Source organism: Melopsittacus undulatus, chromosome Z, assembly GCF_012275295.1.
Source record: "Melopsittacus undulatus isolate bMelUnd1 chromosome Z, bMelUnd1.mat.Z, whole genome shotgun sequence".
NCBI lineage: Eukaryota > Metazoa > Chordata > Aves > Psittaciformes > Psittaculidae > Melopsittacus > Melopsittacus undulatus.
This window is the reverse complement of record NC_047557.1, coordinates 54,572,421-54,592,565: the sequence shown is the minus strand read 5'-3', so window position 1 is coordinate 54,592,565 and position 20,145 is coordinate 54,572,421. Positions and strand designations below refer to the sequence as shown.

The 20,145-nt window shown below is 39.8% G+C and overlaps 1 protein-coding gene across 1 annotated transcript in view; it reads right to left on the bottom strand.

The window, feature by feature from the left end:
• The window catches only part of GRIN3A (glutamate ionotropic receptor NMDA type subunit 3A), a 71,575-nt gene that overhangs the window by 39,252 nt on the left and 12,178 nt on the right, over positions 1-20,145 (bottom strand). Inside the window, exon 2 of the mRNA XM_005155051.3 lies at positions 2,360-2,964. Within this exon, the coding sequence (XP_005155108.2) occupies positions 2,360-2,964 (605 nt within the window). The remainder of the gene's footprint in view (positions 1-2,359; positions 2,965-20,145) is intronic.

The following is a 20,145-nucleotide window of genomic DNA, read 5'->3' as shown; positions in this document are numbered from 1 at the left end:
TATTCATTGGTGCTTCACACCTGAGAAATTACTGGTACCACTCACAGTTATACTGCTAACATCAGTACAGGCCATCAGGTATCTGTTTCACTCATGCACTATAAAAACAGCTGCAGTGATTTAGGACACAGGTTTATCTAACTTGTTATTTTGTCTTTAAAAGGGTCCACAAGCAGGTGTTTAGGGAAAGAAAGGCTAGGCATATGATCCTTTTTTCCTTTCCACAATACCTTTACTGAGATGATGGTACAGGAAATTTCATAGATGTGAAACTGCATATTGTTTCCCCAAATATAACTAAAGTTACAGCAGTCATTTTTCATATATAAAACAAAGCTGAAGAAATATTTTGCAGGAATTGCAATTGCCGAGATGAGTAGCTTGAGAGAGGATGCCTTCAGCACCTGAGTGGGGGGAAGCTCAGTGTCCAGGAGCAAGAGGGAGCTGTTGGTAGATGAGGAAATGAGCATGAGCCAGCAGTGTGTGCTCACAGCCCAGAAAGCCAACTTCTCCTGGGCTGCACCAAAAGGAGCGTGACCAGCAGGTCAAATGAGGTGATCCTGCCCCTCTAATCTCGTCTCGTGAGACCTCACTTGGAGTATTGTGTGCAGTTCTGGTGTCCTCAACATAAAAAGGACATGGAACTTTTGGAACAAGTCCAGAGGAGGGCCACGAGGATGATCAGGGGACTGGAGCACCTCCCATATGAAGACAGGCTGAGAGCTGGGGCTGTTCAGCCTGGAGAAGACTGTGTGGAGACCTCATAGCAGCCTTACAGTATCTGAAGGGGGGCTACAAAGATGCTGGAGATGGACTCTTCATTAGGGACTGTAGTGATAGGACAAGGGGTAACAAGTTCAAATTTAAACAGGGGAAGTTTAGATTGGATATAAGGAATAAATTCTTTACTGTGAGGGTGGTAAGGCACTGGAACTTGGTTGCCCAGGGAGGCTGTGAATGCTCCATCCCTGGTGGTGTTCAAGGCCAGGCTGAACGAAGCCTTGGGTGACATTGTTTAGTGTGGGGTGTCCCTGCCCATGGCAGGGTTGTTGGAACTAGATGATCTTAAGGTCCTTTCCAACCCTAACTGTTCTATGATTCTATAATACCTTCGAGAGCTTTAATTTTGATTTTCTTTACCTTTGACCTTTAATCTTCAAGATTTCTGTTCATAAAACTATTGCCCTCAGAATTGTTGTAATAAGAAGCCTCTTGCTGAGTTTTACTTTTCAGGAATTTAGGTGTGATCTAGCTAAAATACCCAGAATAATGAGACAAAATTAATGCCACAAGTCAGTGGGGATATTGCAAGCCAGTGCAGTATTTATTGCCAAGTATTGTTTCACTCTCTGGAAACTCTTTGAGAGTTTTTGACCCCTAAGTAATGGATGAATGCTGATGACCAAGGAATTAGTGGGGACTCAGAAGGTTGTGTTTTGAGCAGTGCTGTTACCACATTATTGTGAAGACACATCTCAGTTATGATTTAAAAAATGTTGCAGACACAGAAAAATCTTCAAGAACTTTTGTTCTAACTCCATCCAGCAAAACCTGTACACTGAAAGCCAAGTGCAATGGGAAGAAAATGTACAACAGTCACTGGATGTAAATTAGCTGATGACTTCACACACTTGGCAAAGACTTTTTTGTCTGTTTTGAATAGAACCATGCAATTTTCCCTCCCTTATGTTATACCATAGAATATTTCTAGACGTGAATCCCCAAGCAGTTTTGGGACTAACTTCAGTATAATGACATGCAGTGGTCTATGAGAATAGCTGTAGCAGAAGCTGAAAGAAGAGCCTCCCACCCCAAGCAACAGAGAGAGCCCTTTGCAGTTTTGAGTGCTCTCACGAAGAGCAGTGACTCCTTAGGTGATCAAGGTGCATCTTTTTTGTTTCTTTTCCATGGAAGGATACTAGCACGGGCTACACATCTGCTTTCATTCTCTCTGATTGCTTTGGTAGCACAAATATTCTTATTGCGTTTTGTATTCTCTCAGGTATCTCAAAACCTCAGAGAATTTGATGACAGCCATAGCTTTTTCCTTTTATTTGCATAAACACAAATACAAGATACTTTCAGGTTCTATAACCCAGCCTATGTTTACAATGTGATCTCTACTTCTGTGGAACAGTGTCTTCTTCTATGACTGGCTTAATTCCCTTCTGTGGCCAAGTTTGTTTCATTATTTGCCCAGATGTAATGAAGCAGGAAGAAATACTGAAATAATGTGTGTGAGGGAGGGCTAACAGTGTAATAGCTAAGCCACTGAAAATCGTAGAGAGGAGCAGAAAAACTGTTTTTCTTTTATACCATAAATATTAGCTACAAATAAAGAAAAAAATGAAAAACTTACTTTGACAAATACTGCCCTGAAGTGATATTCCTTTCATCTGTGTCCATGCAGTTCATCGTGCTTGGAATAAGAGCCAGTTCAGGCTGAATCATGGTGGCTGCTGCTACAGCTCTTGCTACCAGCTCCATTGCATCCTGCACGTAATGCTCAAAGACTGACTGTGTTGTCTTGCCGTGAGCGATGAGACCAAGTGGCAAACCTTCTGTCCTGAGTTCTTCCACATTCTGTGAATCCCCAATAATCCAGTGAAGTTCTGGAGGCATCACACCAAACTGGGTAGTTATTTCAAAAATCCTCCGTGTTTTTTCCATGTCACATCCAAACATCACCATGGTAGAAGTTGTGTCTTTGATGCTCTCCAGGTAAAACTGTAAGTAGTTCAGCAGGTCGCTGGCTGAAGTGAGGTTTGCTGTGATGTTTATAATGGATCCCAGGTGGAACTTGGAGCTCTGTTGTGTGAGGAAGAGAAAATCCGTGATGTTCCACTCTTCTTGGCATAGCATCAGGCTGAAATTATACCAGTTGTTCATTGCAAGGATTGCAAAAGTGACATCAGCATCAGAACTTGGTGAGTTTTCTAAACTCATCTGCAAGTGAAGGGGATTCTGTAATTGAAAATATGGAAGACAATTGATCAGAAATATTCTGGACCCAAAGTCACTGAGTTTACTTAATTTTTATTCACTCACTTATCTCAAAGTAATCAGCTGTCAATCAAGACAACTGGGTGAGAGACAGGGAAATGTATACCCATCCTGCTAAATACTGTGATTCGTGGGCTTCCTTGTCTACAGTCTGAGTCAACTGCCATAGTCACTCATGAGTCTGTTTCCAAGAATCTGTTTCAAACCATGAATATCTTTGGATTTCTTGGCATTCTCATCAAAAATTTCCCTGCTCTCCTAACAGGGGTATGAAGAGGTATGCCCTTAGAGTTCCGGTTCAACACTGGTGTTCATGTTCAAATTTAACAGATGCTGACAAGTTCTTTGGTAAACCATAAGAAAAATAAAAAAGAGCCCTCAGTTCCTGTGTGTTTGTTTTTTTGGGGGGGATTTTTGTTTGTTTGTATGTTTGGTTGGTTTTGTTTTCTTTTTACTGCTTATTTTTGTTTGTTTTTTTGTTGTTTTTGCTTGTTTCTTGTTTTGTTTGGTTCTTTTTTGTTTTGTTTTGGGTTTTTGTTTTTTGTTTGTTTATTTGGGGCTTTTTTTACACAGACGCAATTAGGTTTAACACATGAGTAACCTAATTAAACAGATGACAGTCTACAATCAATGTACACCATGTACTGCCAATAAAACACAAAAAGATTCTTTAGTAAAGGACAAGTTACTGAATGCACAAGAGGCTAAGATATGCAGACTGTGATTTCTGAGTTGGCAAATATTTGACAAATAAACATTCCTTAGCATTTCCATGTCATCATTGATATAACAAAACTTAACCCATTATGTTTCCCAATAGCACTGTCCTCATCTTTTTCTCTTCCATAAAAGAAAGATGCAACTATATTTTTCTGTTCTCTTATGGTAAATATGTCTTCCTTTCCTCTAATTATTTGTTATTATCCCTTACTTTTATTCCTCTATCTTCTCTGGTCCCAAATATAAAGTTAATATTAAGTCTACAGATTTACCAAGGAAGCAAAAAAATTAAAGAATCTAAGCAATTTCTGGCATTTTGCTACAAACAATTCTCTGCTCTACCAAAATGTTTCTAACATGCCTTCAACTAGCACCTTGTATACTGTTCCAGCTCTCAGTTTCAGCTGAGAGCTTGACATTCTTTAGTGCAGTTTTGCTGAAAGTTATTTTACTTTATACTGGCATTTGATTCCAGCCATGAGACTATTCAAAAATTGTAAATTATGAGTCCTGTTTCAGCACATCATTTGGTTTCTGAGATCTTCGTTGTGACTTTCCGTCAACATTTGTCTGTATTCCATGCTCCCCCAAATTATATCTTATCCTACACAGATACCTGGTTTTTATCTATCAAATTACTAAACAATAAAGATTCTTAATTTTTTACATTTTCAGTAGTTAACATGTTTTATATATGAGTGATCAAACCTTTACTGTGCTTAAAGTTGGTATAAAATGCTGTCATTTTGATTTTAGTAATATTTTACCATTCATTATAGGCTCCACTTTGTATGAATCTTAGAAATGTCATTCTGAACTTGGAATAATATGGTAATCCCTCCGTTTATACTAGTTTTACTAAAATAAAAGCCTGGGGTCTCCAATATATGTGGATAGGTGGAATTAGAAAAAAAGCCCTGAAGAGCTAAACATCATTTGTAAGCAGCAAGTTTTCATTGTGTTAATTTGTACTTACATGAACTCATCATCTGTTTTTCAGGGCAGATAATTTAAATTCAGAGTTTGATAAAGATAATACTGTAACTGAAGATGCTCTCAGCTCTATTTATTATTTTGGGATTGGTACCTGTGCCCTTTTTTTACACAGATACATGAATAAAATAATTAAATAGATCTGTCTACAATCAATGCACATCATGTACTGTCAATAAGACACAAAAGGATTGACTCTTTGATAAAGCAGAAGTTACTGACCACACAAGAAGCTACCCTGTGAAGGTTCTGTGAGTTCTATGCTGAAAAACATTGCCTACTAATTAAAATGTAGTATTAGAAAAAAAATAAAGCAACATGTGTAGTATCTTGGTTTGGGAAGCTGATTTGAAAAAATTACTCTGCAAACTGAATCACAAAAGTTTTTCCTGAGGATATGCAATGAGCAGGTAAACCAACTCTAGGTTGTCTCACCGCAAATAAATGGGAGCAGAAAGGATTTTCTTAGTGCCCTCTCTGTCCAAGACCAAGTAAAAGTATGAACACTTTCTACACAACCGTCTGCCTCCAATCATCAAAGCTTTGCATGCCTATTGGCTTAGTTAATTTGAAAGTTAGAAAAGAAATTAATAATTTAGTATGCATAGAATATTTTACATATATAAGTAATAGCACGCAACCTGACCGTATCTGTATGAGGAAGAGCAATGGTCTTCATATTCAGAAACATAACATCCCAAGCATATTTCTATAGCTATTATGGTATATGCGCAGGTATATAAAAAAAAATCTATGGGATATAGAAAAACAACCATGTACTGATGAGTATAGCAGTTAGCAGTAACAGCTGTACTGTCGAATAAAACAGGCCCTGGAAACAAACTTAAGCATCTGTCTGCTTTTGGCACATGCCAATCAGCTTGCGCATACTGTGTGCTAGCAGTTTGAGTCCTAGCAAATTTAAGGGCTCACTCCCAGTAGGCAGTATGAATAAGGCTGCATGAAAACTGGCTACTTTACCTCCCAGGTTTAGATCTTTGAAATCCTCTATGTCCTTATGCTAAACCCAGTGCATACGCACAGTTTACTTATGCAAGACTGCTTGTCTACTGCACAGTTCTCCCTGTACTAAAACAGTCTGAACTGATAAAGATACACAAAATGTAAATATTACACCTTAGAGACCCTGGGCATTACACTGGCCCCAGAGCAAACACCACACCAAGAACACATAGACCAGTGAAAGTGAAATTCAGCCTCAGGGCCAGAAAACTGGACGTAACTTTACTCATCAGTACAAGTGAAAGCAGTTTCCATCTGATGTGATAATTCGCAGATGCAGGGCTGGACTGTCCTAGAGCACTGCAACTACAGGCTAGTCCTCAGGAGCATTAGCTCCTGTCTTATGTGCAACTTACCTGAAAGCATCAATGTGGTCCAAAAGACTTTTCTTGTGTTGAGATACTGCTCCTCACTGAATAGAGATGATTTGGAATAACATGGCTTAGGCTGAGCCTGCCTTAGAGACGTGCTTCTTGGTGTGAAATCCTTTATGCTTCAGCCCTCATTTGCAAAAGCCCACAGGAGCATCTACGTGAGCACTTACCACCCTTGTGATTTATTAGCTGCTTAATTCCCTGTTAATGTGCTTGAAAGGCAAACATTCAGCCGCGAAAACCTATCAGTCTCTCTTCTTTATTAAGTATATCTGGACTCCAAACTTGTCTCCAGAATTTTTCTGATACAATAATATCCATAAAATTCAGCCACTTGTCATTTGTCTTCTGCATAACTTTCAGCTAATTCTCAGTCCACCCTGTAAACACCCCCTGTAGACACTGGGCAGGAACAGCAATTAATGTTGGTTTTGTACTGAAGCTCAGGGAAAGGGATGATTGATGTGCCATGTCAGTTTACGTCTCAACTGAGAAGTCTCTCTGGCTTCATCCTGAGAGTGGCTGTTTGATTTCACTGATTTATATGCAAAAAGATCCTTTGAGGAAAGGATGTGTAGATGTTTGGAGATATTTGGATTTAATACCTTCTTAATTTTATTTTGAAACTTTATGTCATTTGTAGGATGCACTTGAACAGATAGATAGGCTCAAAAAAAATTACACAGAATCACACGGGGGTATATAGCCTTTGATACTACAGTGTTCTGAATGTTTTTACATACTTTTATTGATTTCGTTCTTTAAAATAAACAATTACTGTTTTTTAATGGGGAACTTCTGAAAATTGTTTATTCCACCATTCCATAGTAATTACTGAGACAGCATAATTTTATAGCATTGGCTTTTGACAGCAAATGGTAGTTCAGATGAGTATAACTTTGTACTTATCATGGAACAGAAGGTTTACAAGATACTAGCAGTATATTGAATTGTGTCCATCCATCCATATTAAAGGTTTTAGCCGAACTCCTTTGGAAATTAGCAAAGTTTGAGTATTTCAATGAAAGTGTCAACTCATACGGAAATTCAATTGCTTTGTTTAAATTTGACTTTGTCATTAGAAATTGTATGACTTGCATCATTCAAATTCAAATTACACAAACAATTAAACATAATCTGAATAATGTTACTTGTAATCTAACTTTAATAATGTGTTTTCATTTACATAGTGCCACTATCAAGAACATCTTGTGTGTCTACAAGAGTTTAATTTTTTATTGCACATCTTTAGCTCCTGTTTTATAAACCATCCATGATCAACTGACTTCAGTGTTTACTGGGTGAACAACAGGCCTAGAAACCATAATTTCTGGCTAGTCGCCTTTGGATCAGATATCAACAGTCTTTCCACTGACTTTCAGTGGGCCTTGGACCAAGCCATTAATGGAATATTAAGCTTTGTATGGTCTGATGTGTTTCAGTTCTGTACATCAGCAGAGACTGAAATGACTTACTTGCTTTTTGTATCCCATCCAGAGCTGCTTTACAGTTTCATTGCCTGAGACACCTGAAATAGTAGGTTCATTTAACAGCTGGAACATGATTTGCATTTCATTAATGCAATATTTTTCAAGCTTCCATTTCAGTAGTCTATAGTCCCATCCCTCTCGTAAATCTTATGAGAATGAATGCCTGGAGCTGGACTGACCTACACCCTGAAGGATCTCGCCATTTATCTCCTCAACCAAATCTGTAATGCTAATTAGGCATGGTCATTATGACATCTGACTGGCAGAATTAAAAGCATATATGTGAATATTCTTTTGCTAACTGTGTAAAAGTAAATAATACACAGAAAATATTATTCCCTTCTGAGTTTCAGGGGCAAAGGCAGTGCTTAAACATATATTTATGATAAGAAGCATGAAAGAGAAACCAGGCCATATAATTACATCAGAGAAAGCTCCACTGAAGAGAAAAAAACAAACCAAACCAAAAGCCTTCTGGCTTACAGTGCAACTGTGGGGACTCATAGCTTTACAAACAGAGCTAAATGGCATCTGTGAGCAAGCTGATGCTGCAGCTTCAAAACCTAGGAAGATCTTTCTTCCAAGGTTGAAATCACAAAATTTAGGCCTAAAACCCCAGTTCCCTAATGGCTACAGGCACACCTATTGCTTTTTCTTGCCATAATAAAAGATGCTATGAAATGTTTGGTTTTGTTTTTTAATTTCTGCCTCACTGCTGAAACTGCAATGTTTCCAGCAGTATTTTGTGTTGGCAGCTTACAGCCTGTGGGAAGGACTTCGGATGGAGAGGTCCAGCCACCCTTGCTGACCAGCTGTACAGCTGCCCATTGTACCGTACAATATCCCAGTCGCTGTAGGGTTCACCTGACAACAAGAGAAGGAAGGTGTGTGTGCTCTAGCATGTCCACCTCCAGGCTGCAGTGAGACTTACTCTGCTCACGGTAGAGAATGTGGCCAAGAGGCCATGTAACCACAGATTCCCAGAGCAGAGAGTGAAGCATCCAGGTTTTCTTCTCATAATCCATTCTGCAGCTTTTGTACTCTGGGGAAGAAAGTCCCACATCTCCTTTGGCCTCAAAAGATGAGGATGACTTCATGAATTTCTCTTTTTTCCTGTCTTGCACATCTGGCTCTACATACATATCCATTTGACCAAGACTGTAATCTGGAACAGGGTAAATCCCCACACTAAAGGTTATTTTTTTGCAGGTGGCTGAAAAGCTTCTGAGAGACAAAAGACAGATTAGTTCACCCAGTGCTATTCTGATTCCTGCAGCAAAAGAAGCCTGGCATACATCCAGGCAACTCTCCTAAGCAGATCCTAAAAAGGCACTGGCTGTTTATTTTAAACACGATAAAAACACACGAGTTGGATTAATCTAACTTAGTTTGTCCTGAAAATGGTTTCTCTTGTTAGACCAGACAGTCACAACTTCAGGTTGCTTAGCATCTGTAATACCTACATGCAAATACACCAGACTAATCTGAATACTTACAGCTCTCTACAAGGTCAAAGATGCAAAATAAAATATCAACTTTCAGATGTTCTTGGAAAGTAGACCCATTATTTATCTTTACAGTCACTTACAAATTATCATAAGTAACACTCCCTCAAAAACTTCAAAGGTGTTCTTTGCTCAAGGAGGAAAAAAAATACAACATTTAAAGTTTGACAAAAATATTTCATAGTGATGCCAAGAATCAATATAGTTCTTCCTTCTTTCCAAAAACTTTGCCATTATAGTTACAAAAAGGGAGATGGCTGCTAATACAAATAGATCAGGGAGAGCTGCATTAATTCTCCATGATAGGCTTTCTTCAGTCATTAAAATGGCAATGAGAAACTCCAGAGAATCATCTCTGCTCTGTGTAACAGAATAAACAGCAGAAAGAGGTGGCTGCCTCCATGTCTGTGGCTCTTGCTCTCAAGTGCTACAGTATTGAAATCAATGTCTGCAAAGCCCTTGCAAATGTTTGGGTAAAAGGTGCCAGGAGATACCGAGTGTAAATATTAGCCACAGTTGACAGTTTGTTATTGCATGTTATGTTTTGTAGAAGCTCAACACTGTTATGGAATCAGCTGTCACAAGAAAGTGAGCACTTGCCAGCAAGAGCAAGAGAATCTTAGTTAGCTCTACCCTGGGCTTCCTCTCTAATGTTATTTTGCAGTAGCATTTCCTCATGGCTGGTGTCATCTAGGCTGTCATGTGAGCAGAATTTCTCATTTGGTGTTCTTCTGCAGATATCCAATCACAAGTCTTCCCACACTTGTAAAGGACGTAAATACAGTGGCTGCTCCATAGAAGCATATCTTTTTGGAGTGCCTCTGAATGCCACTATAAGCCTGAATAATTAAAATTATTAAAATAAAATAGCATTTAGAAGAATTTAATTATTTCCTCACAAAGAAATGGAAATCAACTATCTCAAAGCTCTTCAGCATAATGTCTAGGGGCATGTGTGTACTTTTCTGTTGAGATAAGCATCTCACAAAACATTTCCACCTCACTAACATTGGTGCTTTTCACATCCTGGCCATCAGTCAGAAAGGCTCTGTCTCAAAGCAACCCCAAAGCAGGCAGTCTGAGTTTCCCCACATGTATTATTTAGGCAATGCATAGCGAAAGAGCTTTTGTCCCCCAGTTTTTGGTTCATGAGGGCAGACAGTAATTCAGCTTTTGACAGCAGCAGAGCCAAAACCATGGTAGCATCTGGGAGGAGACATTTGGGATTGCTGAGATCTGCCTCCTTGTTTGTGACACTCCTAACATCTGAGGTTGATGCAGGAAGACCCTGCTGTAAAAAAAAAAAAATCTTGTAACATACTAGTGGTGCTGTTTTAACTTGAAGAAAATTATTTAAGTAGCTATCAGAGCACTGTGTGTCTGTGTCTGCTAATGGAAGAACTCTGACTAGTCTTTTAGAGTGATTATTAACAATGCTAGATCAAGGACATAGGTCCTATTAGGCTGCAGTAATAAAATGTTACTTGGATTGCCAAATTCAAAGGGTGCTGAAAAAACAAATGGGTTTGTATCAAGGATCCAAGGCAGTGCTATCGCAAGATGACAGCAGAAGCCTTCCACTGCATGCACAGGATGGCACCAGCAGTGGCAGGACTGAAAATCACAACTCACCAATTGCCACCTACTGATGACTAGGAATTTGTTACCTTGGGAGCTGAGTAAAACTAGGTGTAGGGAGAGCAAAGAACAAGTATCCAAAATGTAGTATATGCCAGGTACCACTAGTGTGGATGTAAGCTGGAACTGCAAATAAATGAGGAATGGGGAAATAAATAACTGCAGACATGCAGACTGCATTAACAAACATACAGAAGTTACCAAAAGCAAACTCAGAAAAGGAACTCCTGCCATCAACACAAGAATTCTTCCTTTAGAGATCTTGGGGCACAGATGGCTTGCCACCAACAACCTCCAACCCCTGAAAATATACACATACTTGCTCTGTCTCTCTCAAGATTTGTGATGCCAAGCTCAGGACATAGGGGTGCATGGAAGGGTGAGACCAGCATCTAAGAAAAGAAATACAGGAACTGTGTATATGGCAATTTGAACCATATAATTACTGCGAATGAGCTGTAGTACTTGAATAATTTGCCTGTGTTAGCATCATTGGCACAACCAATACTACTTTGACAAAACTGCTAAGAATTTAACTAGACTAACAATAAATTCTTGGCTTCCCATACAGAAAGGGTTTCTAAAGTTCAGGTTAACTGCTTGTGGTGTTTGCTCTGATGCCTTCCTCTTGAGGACTACCATTAACACAGCAAAAGAGCTGACAGGAAATTTGACAATCAAGGCTGTCATTACAATGTACATTGCCAAGCACTGCTTTACACGGACGCCTTGGCATGTCTCTCCTGCCAGGATCCTCACCATAAAAGGCTGTTGCAAGGACATTCCCATCCTTGCCCTGTTACAGCCATGTTACAGTGTATCACTAGAAAATGCTACTTTTCCCCAAGCACAGCAAGTTATGAGTACACTTTCTGCATCGCCTAGCTTTTTAGGCATAAACCAAATTCTTACAGAACAAGAACAAATTAATTCTGAAAGAAAATACAGATTATAAGGAGAGGGGGTATGGAGAAGGCTGGGGGATATGCAGAATGATTCATGTTATGTAGCTAAAAGTAGTTCTACTAAAGCCAGCTATTGCCCATTTTGATCTCCCATGCAGCTTTTAATCCAAGTAGATTTTACCAATCATTAACATCTGCAGCAAGGAATAAAATCTGAACCATCATTTTCACTCACCAATTCCAGCACCACTTGAAAGTGTCTTCAGCTCTTCCTGAGCACTTGGATTCCCCACATCCCCAGCAGCAGTACTCCTGTGTCTCATTATTTTTACAAATGACTGTGTGCCTACAAACAGGCTGTGCAATGCTATCTGGTGTTTGCAGCTCAGCAGAGTGAAACTAGGTCATTTGATCTTGTAGACAAATGGGGAAGGAAGTGGCAATTCAACAGAAAAACCTTCCCTGTTCATCCTGAGCCAATGCCATAGAACAAATTGAGAATGTGGTGTATAGGGCTGTGCTGCTGCACACAGCACCTCCAGGCAGAGGACAGCCTTGCCTATTGCAAGGCACTGGGTGCTGCACCTCGAGAACAATGACCAGTGATCAAGTTGGCTTCTACATGGGTCCCTCCCTGTTGGAGAAATACTCGCAGGTTGTGCCACATAACGATATACATGAAGCTATGAAGCATGTGCCATATGAAGTTATGAAATGATAGCTGTATATGGCAATATACAGTGGGAGAATTAATGCTGACCCATGTCCCACTCCTCAGAAAACCAGCATAAGCTCGTCATCACATCCACTTCTGCTGTGCCTTGCTCCAGGCATGTTTCACAGGATTAATTTTACCTACAGGTGCATTTTGTTCTATATTGATTTCTCTTATGAAAGAAAGCTGAGAATTAACCTTGCAAAGACTGATATCTTAACTCTATTAAATGAGGCCAGGGTTGATTAAGTTAGTAGGCTCATCTTTCTGAAGCTAGACACTTAAATCATGGCTTTAAGGTGAACTCTTGTGTGTACTTGCTTGGCTTAAAATCAGGAACAGAATTTAAACATCTCCACTTGAGATTTCTTATTTAGTACACCAACGATTTAATTAGAGAGATGGGAAATCAGAGAGAAGAGTTACAATTGGCTCACAGGGCAGAGGGTGTGCAGGGGTTAAAAAATAATAAAAACAAACAAAGAAAAAACAAACAAATATCTCTTTTAAAAACAAACACAGTCGGCAGGGAGCTGAGAAGGGGGATTGGCCATTGGGACGTGCCATCCCGAGTGGCTGTGAAATGCCACTGCTGCCCACCTGATGCTACCCCACCGGCTGGGGTAGGAGGGTCTCACCCTGCACAGGCATCCTCACCTCACTGGGCACCTTTCACTAATTGCATCAGGTGGGGAACCTACATTCTTCAGCAGGAGGCAGTCTGTTTGCATAAGCAGTAGTTCAAGGGTAAGTGCCCTTCAATATCCGCAGTTGGTTTCAGGAGGAAAAAATAAACAAACTTGGGGGTGTGATGCTCGTTAGCTCCTCGGCTGCAGATTTACTATCTTTCAACAGAGGAAAAGAGTCTGTCTTTTGAAAATGCAGCAAAGCTTAATGGCTTATATTCACTATAATTTTTAAATCACTGCTCCCCACTTTTCTTTCCAAATCCTAATATCTATCAATAAAAACCAATCAAACAAACACCCCCCCCCAAAAAAAAAATAAAAAACCCCAAAAAACCTCAATTATACAACTTAGAAGTTTGCAGCAGAGTTTGCAAATTGCTTTTCTGGGCATGCAAAACACAGAATAAGGCTGATCCTGTAATCAGGAGGCGCCTACCTCACGCCCCCAAAAGCAGAAGCATTTGAGTTTCCAACAAAGCACATAGCATCTACCCACAAAGTGTGTGACTGTGCAGAGCCCGTTACCAAGGGACACAGAGAGAGAAGGAGGAGGTGGAGGAGAAAGGGGCTCTGGCTGGTTGTCAAACACAAAAAACAAGCTATATGGTTTAAAATCCCTGCCTCCTCTTGTCTCTTGTTTTCAAGCAAACCCCTCTCTGTAAAATGGGGATAACCCTGTCCGCAGTGTCCCTAGAGGCACAGATCACCACCACATCAGGACCAGGCTTTTTCCTCCTTTGTGAAATTGCTCTCCATCTTTCTGCTCATCTTAAGGCCTATAGCAAGATAAATACTTCACACCTTTTTACACAGGGAGGGGTCACAGTGGAAAAAAGAAAACAAACAGATAAGGAAATAGGCCACAGGTTTTGGAGAATATACCACGATTTTGCCAGAAGCAGAATCTAGGGCTCAAACCTCCCGTTCCTTCCAGTGCTAGACACAGCTGCCTCAATAAATAAAGAATGTGGAAAGTAACAAAAAGTGATTTATTTTATGGGTTACTGTTAAATAATTTGAGCATTTATTCCACTGCAATACTCACAGTGCACTGGCCTGTCTGTCCAGACTAGTGTTACCCATCCCACCAATACTTGTCTCATCAGGCCCCCAGGTCTGCAACCATTTGGACAATATGACTTCCCCATTATTTTAAAGTGGATAAGCAACTTTCTAATTATTCATTGTATTCCAGAAGAGTCCTAGGTACAGAGTTATGAAACAAGACCTTACTGTAGTAGGTACTTCAGACAGCAGAAAGTGGCTTACAGCAATATTGTGAAGAGGGTTGGGAGAACCTACCAAAAATCACCACTTATGTCTGTTTCATCCTTTGATTTATAATATGAAAGATCGTTCAGTGAATATTTACAGCTCCTGGTTGTGACTCAGTCTTCTGCTCTCCTCTAAATGCTTGACAGAAAACACACAATACCATCACCTCCCTATTTTGCACAAATACTTGCATAGATTACTGCTACCAGATTTTCTGTTCCTCTGCACCTAGCTTGGACACATAGGTCAACAATTAAGCGATTGCACAGAGCTTGTAAATCACTATAAAATATGAATTATACTTATTATAATTCCTTTGTACTGTGTTTGGGCTCTGTGGAGCTAATTTGATAGTTCACAGGTTTCAAGTACTGTGTCCAACCATATGTATGTGAGAGGGGGCACAGAACAGAGACAAATATGTGACCATACAAACTAGGAAAAACAGCATGCCATGCTTGATGGGACCATCTGGCTGTATTGAAGATTCATATTGCTGTCTGACACCATCCCTTGCCAGAAGCTAGCACTAATCACAGGACACCGGCACTGGACAAATGAATGTAATTCTATGAATGTAATTCTCTTTTCCTTTGGCTCTGCCTATGGCAAGTGCGGCTGGTTCCAGTATCACGCTGTCAGGAGAAGCTCATCAGCTTTCCCTTTCCTGCTGCAATCGCATACAAGCACTGTATGGATAAACGATACTGGTGGCAGTGGACCCCAATAACTGCCCGGGGCACAGAAGCTCTGCCATAAAAAGAGAGCTTTTTGCCTTGCAGCCTTCCCTTCCTTTTTGTTATGCCGCTAGTGCTCAGTACACAGCCTGGGGGCAAGCTCTGCAACAGAGGCTAGCACCATACTGCTAGTGGAGCTGGAGAGCTGCATAAACTGCACAGAGTTGAAAAAAATTGGAAATCTATACTCAACAAAGAAATACGGGATCTTGTTGATGAGAAACTCAACAGCAGATGGGCAAAAATAACTCAGTGCACTGCTCTTACTAGCAGTTTGGTGGTGGGGAAGTTTAATATACTATTACCCTTATGGAAAAAAATAATAGCTGGACAAATTGTTCTGATGGAATTAGATACCAAATGTACTTCATTGTACATAAAGTATTTAATCCTACCTATTTACGCAAAATCTTATTTGTACGGCTATGTTACTGTTCTGGAAGGGGAAAAGGAAAAAAACTGTTGTGGCAGATTAATAGGGTTTGCCTTATTAATCTGCCAAGGAGTTGTTCATGAGAAAATAACAAAAGCAGTAGCAACAACTTAACAGGCTGGATGTTACTCATGAGAAAAATGCTTTGAAGCATGGAAATGAGGGGAAAGGCCTTTACAAATCTAGTTTTCTTTTTGATACTAGCTCTACCTTTTCTGCTGAAAATCCTTGTCATTTCCACTGCCCCTGTATCCCCTCTTTTAAAATATATCTCCTCCTTAAAGTTATTTAGGGTTTGTGCAACTCTGTGACAGCTGAAAACCACTACGCTAGTTGCAAAGCACTAATTACCAAAGTACATTGGGTATTCAATTTATTTTTTAAGAGCTTTGTGCTTTAGGATCTGCTAGGGATGCACAAAAGGCTCTCAGATACTCCAAATCAAATGAATCAATAAACTCTTGTCTGTGCTTCAGCTTCCTACAGACATACAAGACATTTTTTTCCTCACAGCTCAGCTTTTCCTGCCCTGGCCCACATGATGATGCATATGGCTGCTATGCTCTCTCTAGGCCAGCTCTTTAATCCTGACATCAGCAGGTAGCTGATGAGAGACTGCAGCTGACAAAGATGCCCTCAGCTCCTGATAACAAACTCTATGAGTGTTTTGACACAGTCCGGCAGCCAGACCAAGATCCCTGGATGCGGCTAAGGCAAATAACATCTTATTGGCATAGCTGCAAATCTGAAAATATCAGATGTATTAATGGATCTGCCTAAATACGACTGCCCTCTTGTGCACTTTGTGGCTTGTAAACTCTAAAAACACAGCAGCTGTGACTTGCTTTAATTGCACCTCATTCACCATCCTTCCTACATCCTTCACCAGTCCAGCATTACAGACTAACATCACAGCCAAGCCTAGCACTACCAGTTCCATGGACAAGAAGAAATGATGCCATTTACGAACTTAACAAACGAGACAGAAGTTATGAGTTTAATGATTTGGGAGCCAGCCTTGAGTTATGCAAAATACATTGAGTTAGGTATTCACAAAATTGCTTCAGCATAATTGTTGGCACGCGGATTGTTTGCAAACAGCTAGCACAAACTACTTAGCATTAATCATTTGTTCTGTGACATAGTTAGTCATGTACTATTTCTGCTTCTTGAGTGGGTGATTGTATCCTCTTAAAGGAGAGGGTAAGAACCAGTGAAAATGAAGTGCGCCCTGGGAGTTCAACATGGATATGCATGTATGAAAGTGTCATGTCTCACTAATCTCAGCAAGATATTTGCATCTATCTATTTCCATGCAAATAACCTGCAATGACTCTGCAGAGTCTGTTGAACCAAGCCTGGGGACGAGGAATACGCATCGACTATTTCTGGTGCTGCTGATTCTTTTTAACTCTCTGAACAAGGGGAAGTGTTGCAGAGGAGTATCTAATTCCCCCAGACAACCTGGAAGGAAGTGATGACAGACCATCGCTCCTATGAGTCTGGCAAGAACATACAATCAAAGCTGCTGTCTCTCTCTGAAGGAAACGGTACTGCTTCAGGGAGAGAGAATCTACAACAACAACAACAACAAAATCACCAAAAAAATGCATACTTACTGAAGAAATAGGAATGCATTTTTTCTTCTTTCCCCACTTCAGTTTGCTCTGTTTACGTGATTCTAGCACTTGATTGCAAGCCTTGATCAGTTTTCCAGAAGATAAATTACACTTCTACACATTTCAGAGAACTGGATGCAAGTAAGGAAGGTAAATACCTGGAAGGTCTGAATTTTGCTGCAATATTGTTTAGCATTTTGCATCAACACAAAGGCTGCACTGTCCCATCTGATCAAAGGAACTGAAATATTCTGTAAAATTCCCTGATTAAATACCTTTATCAGGTACCACACAAAACACCAGGATGTATTATTAATAAATTGGAGTGAAACAGCCAGCCAGCTCTGAGAATAAAGGAGTCACCCACAGAAAGCGGGATCTTCTGTTGAAATGTTTGCATTTGTCTTCTGAAAGATGAGCAACATTTAGAGGCCACTCTTAAAATGACTGAACATTTTATGCATGCTTGAACATATTAATTGACACACATGTGGACTGTTAAACCATGTGTAGGGAACACCAGGCAAAGAGGTGTGAGGCTGCTGTAACAACACCGTCTAAGATCACAGTGAAGGCAAGGGAAAAAAAACCCACCAGGAGGGCAGCATTGGTCTGGCCCATGCTGTGTGACTGGAAGCACTGCTCAGATCAAATGAATTCCTCTGCAAAGAACAGATTTTGTGCACAGCAGGGAACTTGCTCTCTGGGTTGGCTGCTTCTTTCTCTTGCCACTAAAACTCTTAAAGAGGATGGATGCTGCAGCACCACACAACAGCTCCAGTGGCCACCATATTGTTGTTACACTGAGTAGTGGTCAAATGCGCATGTAGAATCAGACCATCATTACAGACAGGCAAGGGGTTACCACTGACTGTGACAGCCTTAGACAACATTTAACCTTCCAGAGGAAACTTCTGACAAAACAAGGAAATTCAGCTGGACTTCTCTATGCCTGGACTAAGTAGACCAGCAACTATTCTGGTACTGAATTTCCCATTTGAGTCCCCTGTTCAGTGGTCAAATGCATATTTATTTCCCACTCTCTTACTGACTGTAATAATCAATTTTTCTACTTACTATTCTCTAATAAGATTGTATTAATTTTGTATGTCTCTCAGAAGACCCTGAACAATTGAATCAATGAGGTTGGGAAAGACCTTTAAGATCATCAAGCCCAACCACTACCCCAGGACTGCCAAGTCCATCACTAAACCATGTCACTACAGGCCTGTTCTACGTGATTCTTGAACACTTTGAGGGACAGTGATACCACCACTTCCCTGGATAGTCTGTTCCAATGCCTGATTACCTTTTCAGTGAAGAAATTATTCCTAATATCCTATCTAAAGCTCCCCTCTTCCAGGCTGAGGCCATTTCTTCTTCTCCTATTACTTGTTACTTGGGAGAAGAGCTCAGCTACATTCTCACTCCATCCTTATTTCAGGTAGTTGCTCTCACAGTGCTGGCATAATACGGATCCACAAAAAGATGAATTGTCTGAATTATTCTTTATCTTAGTGAATGGCTTTCTATAAATTTTTAAGTTAAGGAAACTCTCAGGTGACAATAAGGCAAAGTGAGGTAAAATTTAAAATTAAAGTTGATAGAATCGTCAAGTTTGCTTATGAATATAGTTTTAATATTGTAAGCCACAGACCTTGTTGGACTAGTTCCTCACCCTAAGCAAAGCCATACTGCACTTACATGAACAGGAATTATTAATATATTGCATTGGTTTTTATAATAATGGCAACTGCATCAGAAACAACATAGATAACCACATGAATGAAATGATTCACTTCAGCTGTTCTTGTTCTCATCAACATTTGCTTTTCATGAACATTTCAGTAGTCAAATTACACTAGGACAAATGCTCATAGAAAATGAATAGCAAAACCAAACACTTTCAGTATTTGCAAGTTTCAGTTTCCATGTGTATCACCAATTCCTGTGTATATCAGATTGGAAGACAAAACCAATTAATCATGCAACTCAGACAACCAACCAAACCTGTATCTCAAGCTGGTCCCTATTCAAAGCCAGTGCAGTAAAAGGAAGCACTTTCACACATGTTTTGGAAGGTTTTGGGATGCAGTTATTCCCAATGCTTATATTGTTCATGCTTCCAGAAATTTCAGGTGGTTTTTAGGCAGAAAAAAAGTTCTGTGGTTATCAGATGTATTATTCACTGTGAATTCTCACTTCATTTTCCTCTTACATTACACTTCTGGAAAGGAATACAAGAGCTGTATGACATAGGCAACAAGCTTCCATTCTGTGTCAAGCAAAGCATCTTTCTTATGCTAAAGATGTGGTATACTGAATCCCACCACAAGTCTCAATTTGCAACTTACTCTTTGCTGTAAACCTGTAAGGGTTGTGAATGCCCAAGGAGGACATTGCAGCACAGCTAACTTTCACACAACTACATGTTACATATTTATATGCACTGTCAAAATGGTAGGAAGATATGAATTTGAGTTTCACTGGAATCTAGCAGGCTGAGCTATTTATAAATAAGTGTCTTATTTTTGGTGCTCTTCATAGAATGTGATGAACAGTGAGTGATGAGCAATTTATGTTGCTGATCATTTTTATCACAATAGAGCCTTGCAGTCTTTTTCTGGAGTCAAGATTCCAGGATCTGTATTACCCTACTGTGGAAGACAGGGCATCAGAACAAAGACCAATGGGCAAGATAAAGTACAGGTGAAATGAGCATGCCACATGAAAATGAATGAGTAGGTAAAAAATGGTGTAGCTGAATAAAACCCCAAGGCTGCTTGGGGATTCTGGGCATCAATATTCTAAACAGATGATATCTAAAATATATCTAAATCAAATATCTAAACAGACTGATAACCCATCTCTCTCTCAAAAGAAATTCTCAGTATGAGGAATCCTTTCCCACAAGCATTCTGCACTGAAGGATTTTCTATTTATACAATGAAAGATAACATTAAGCAAAATATGGCATAATGAACATGAAATAAATATCATTAGAAAGTGTAAAGAGATGTTAAAGG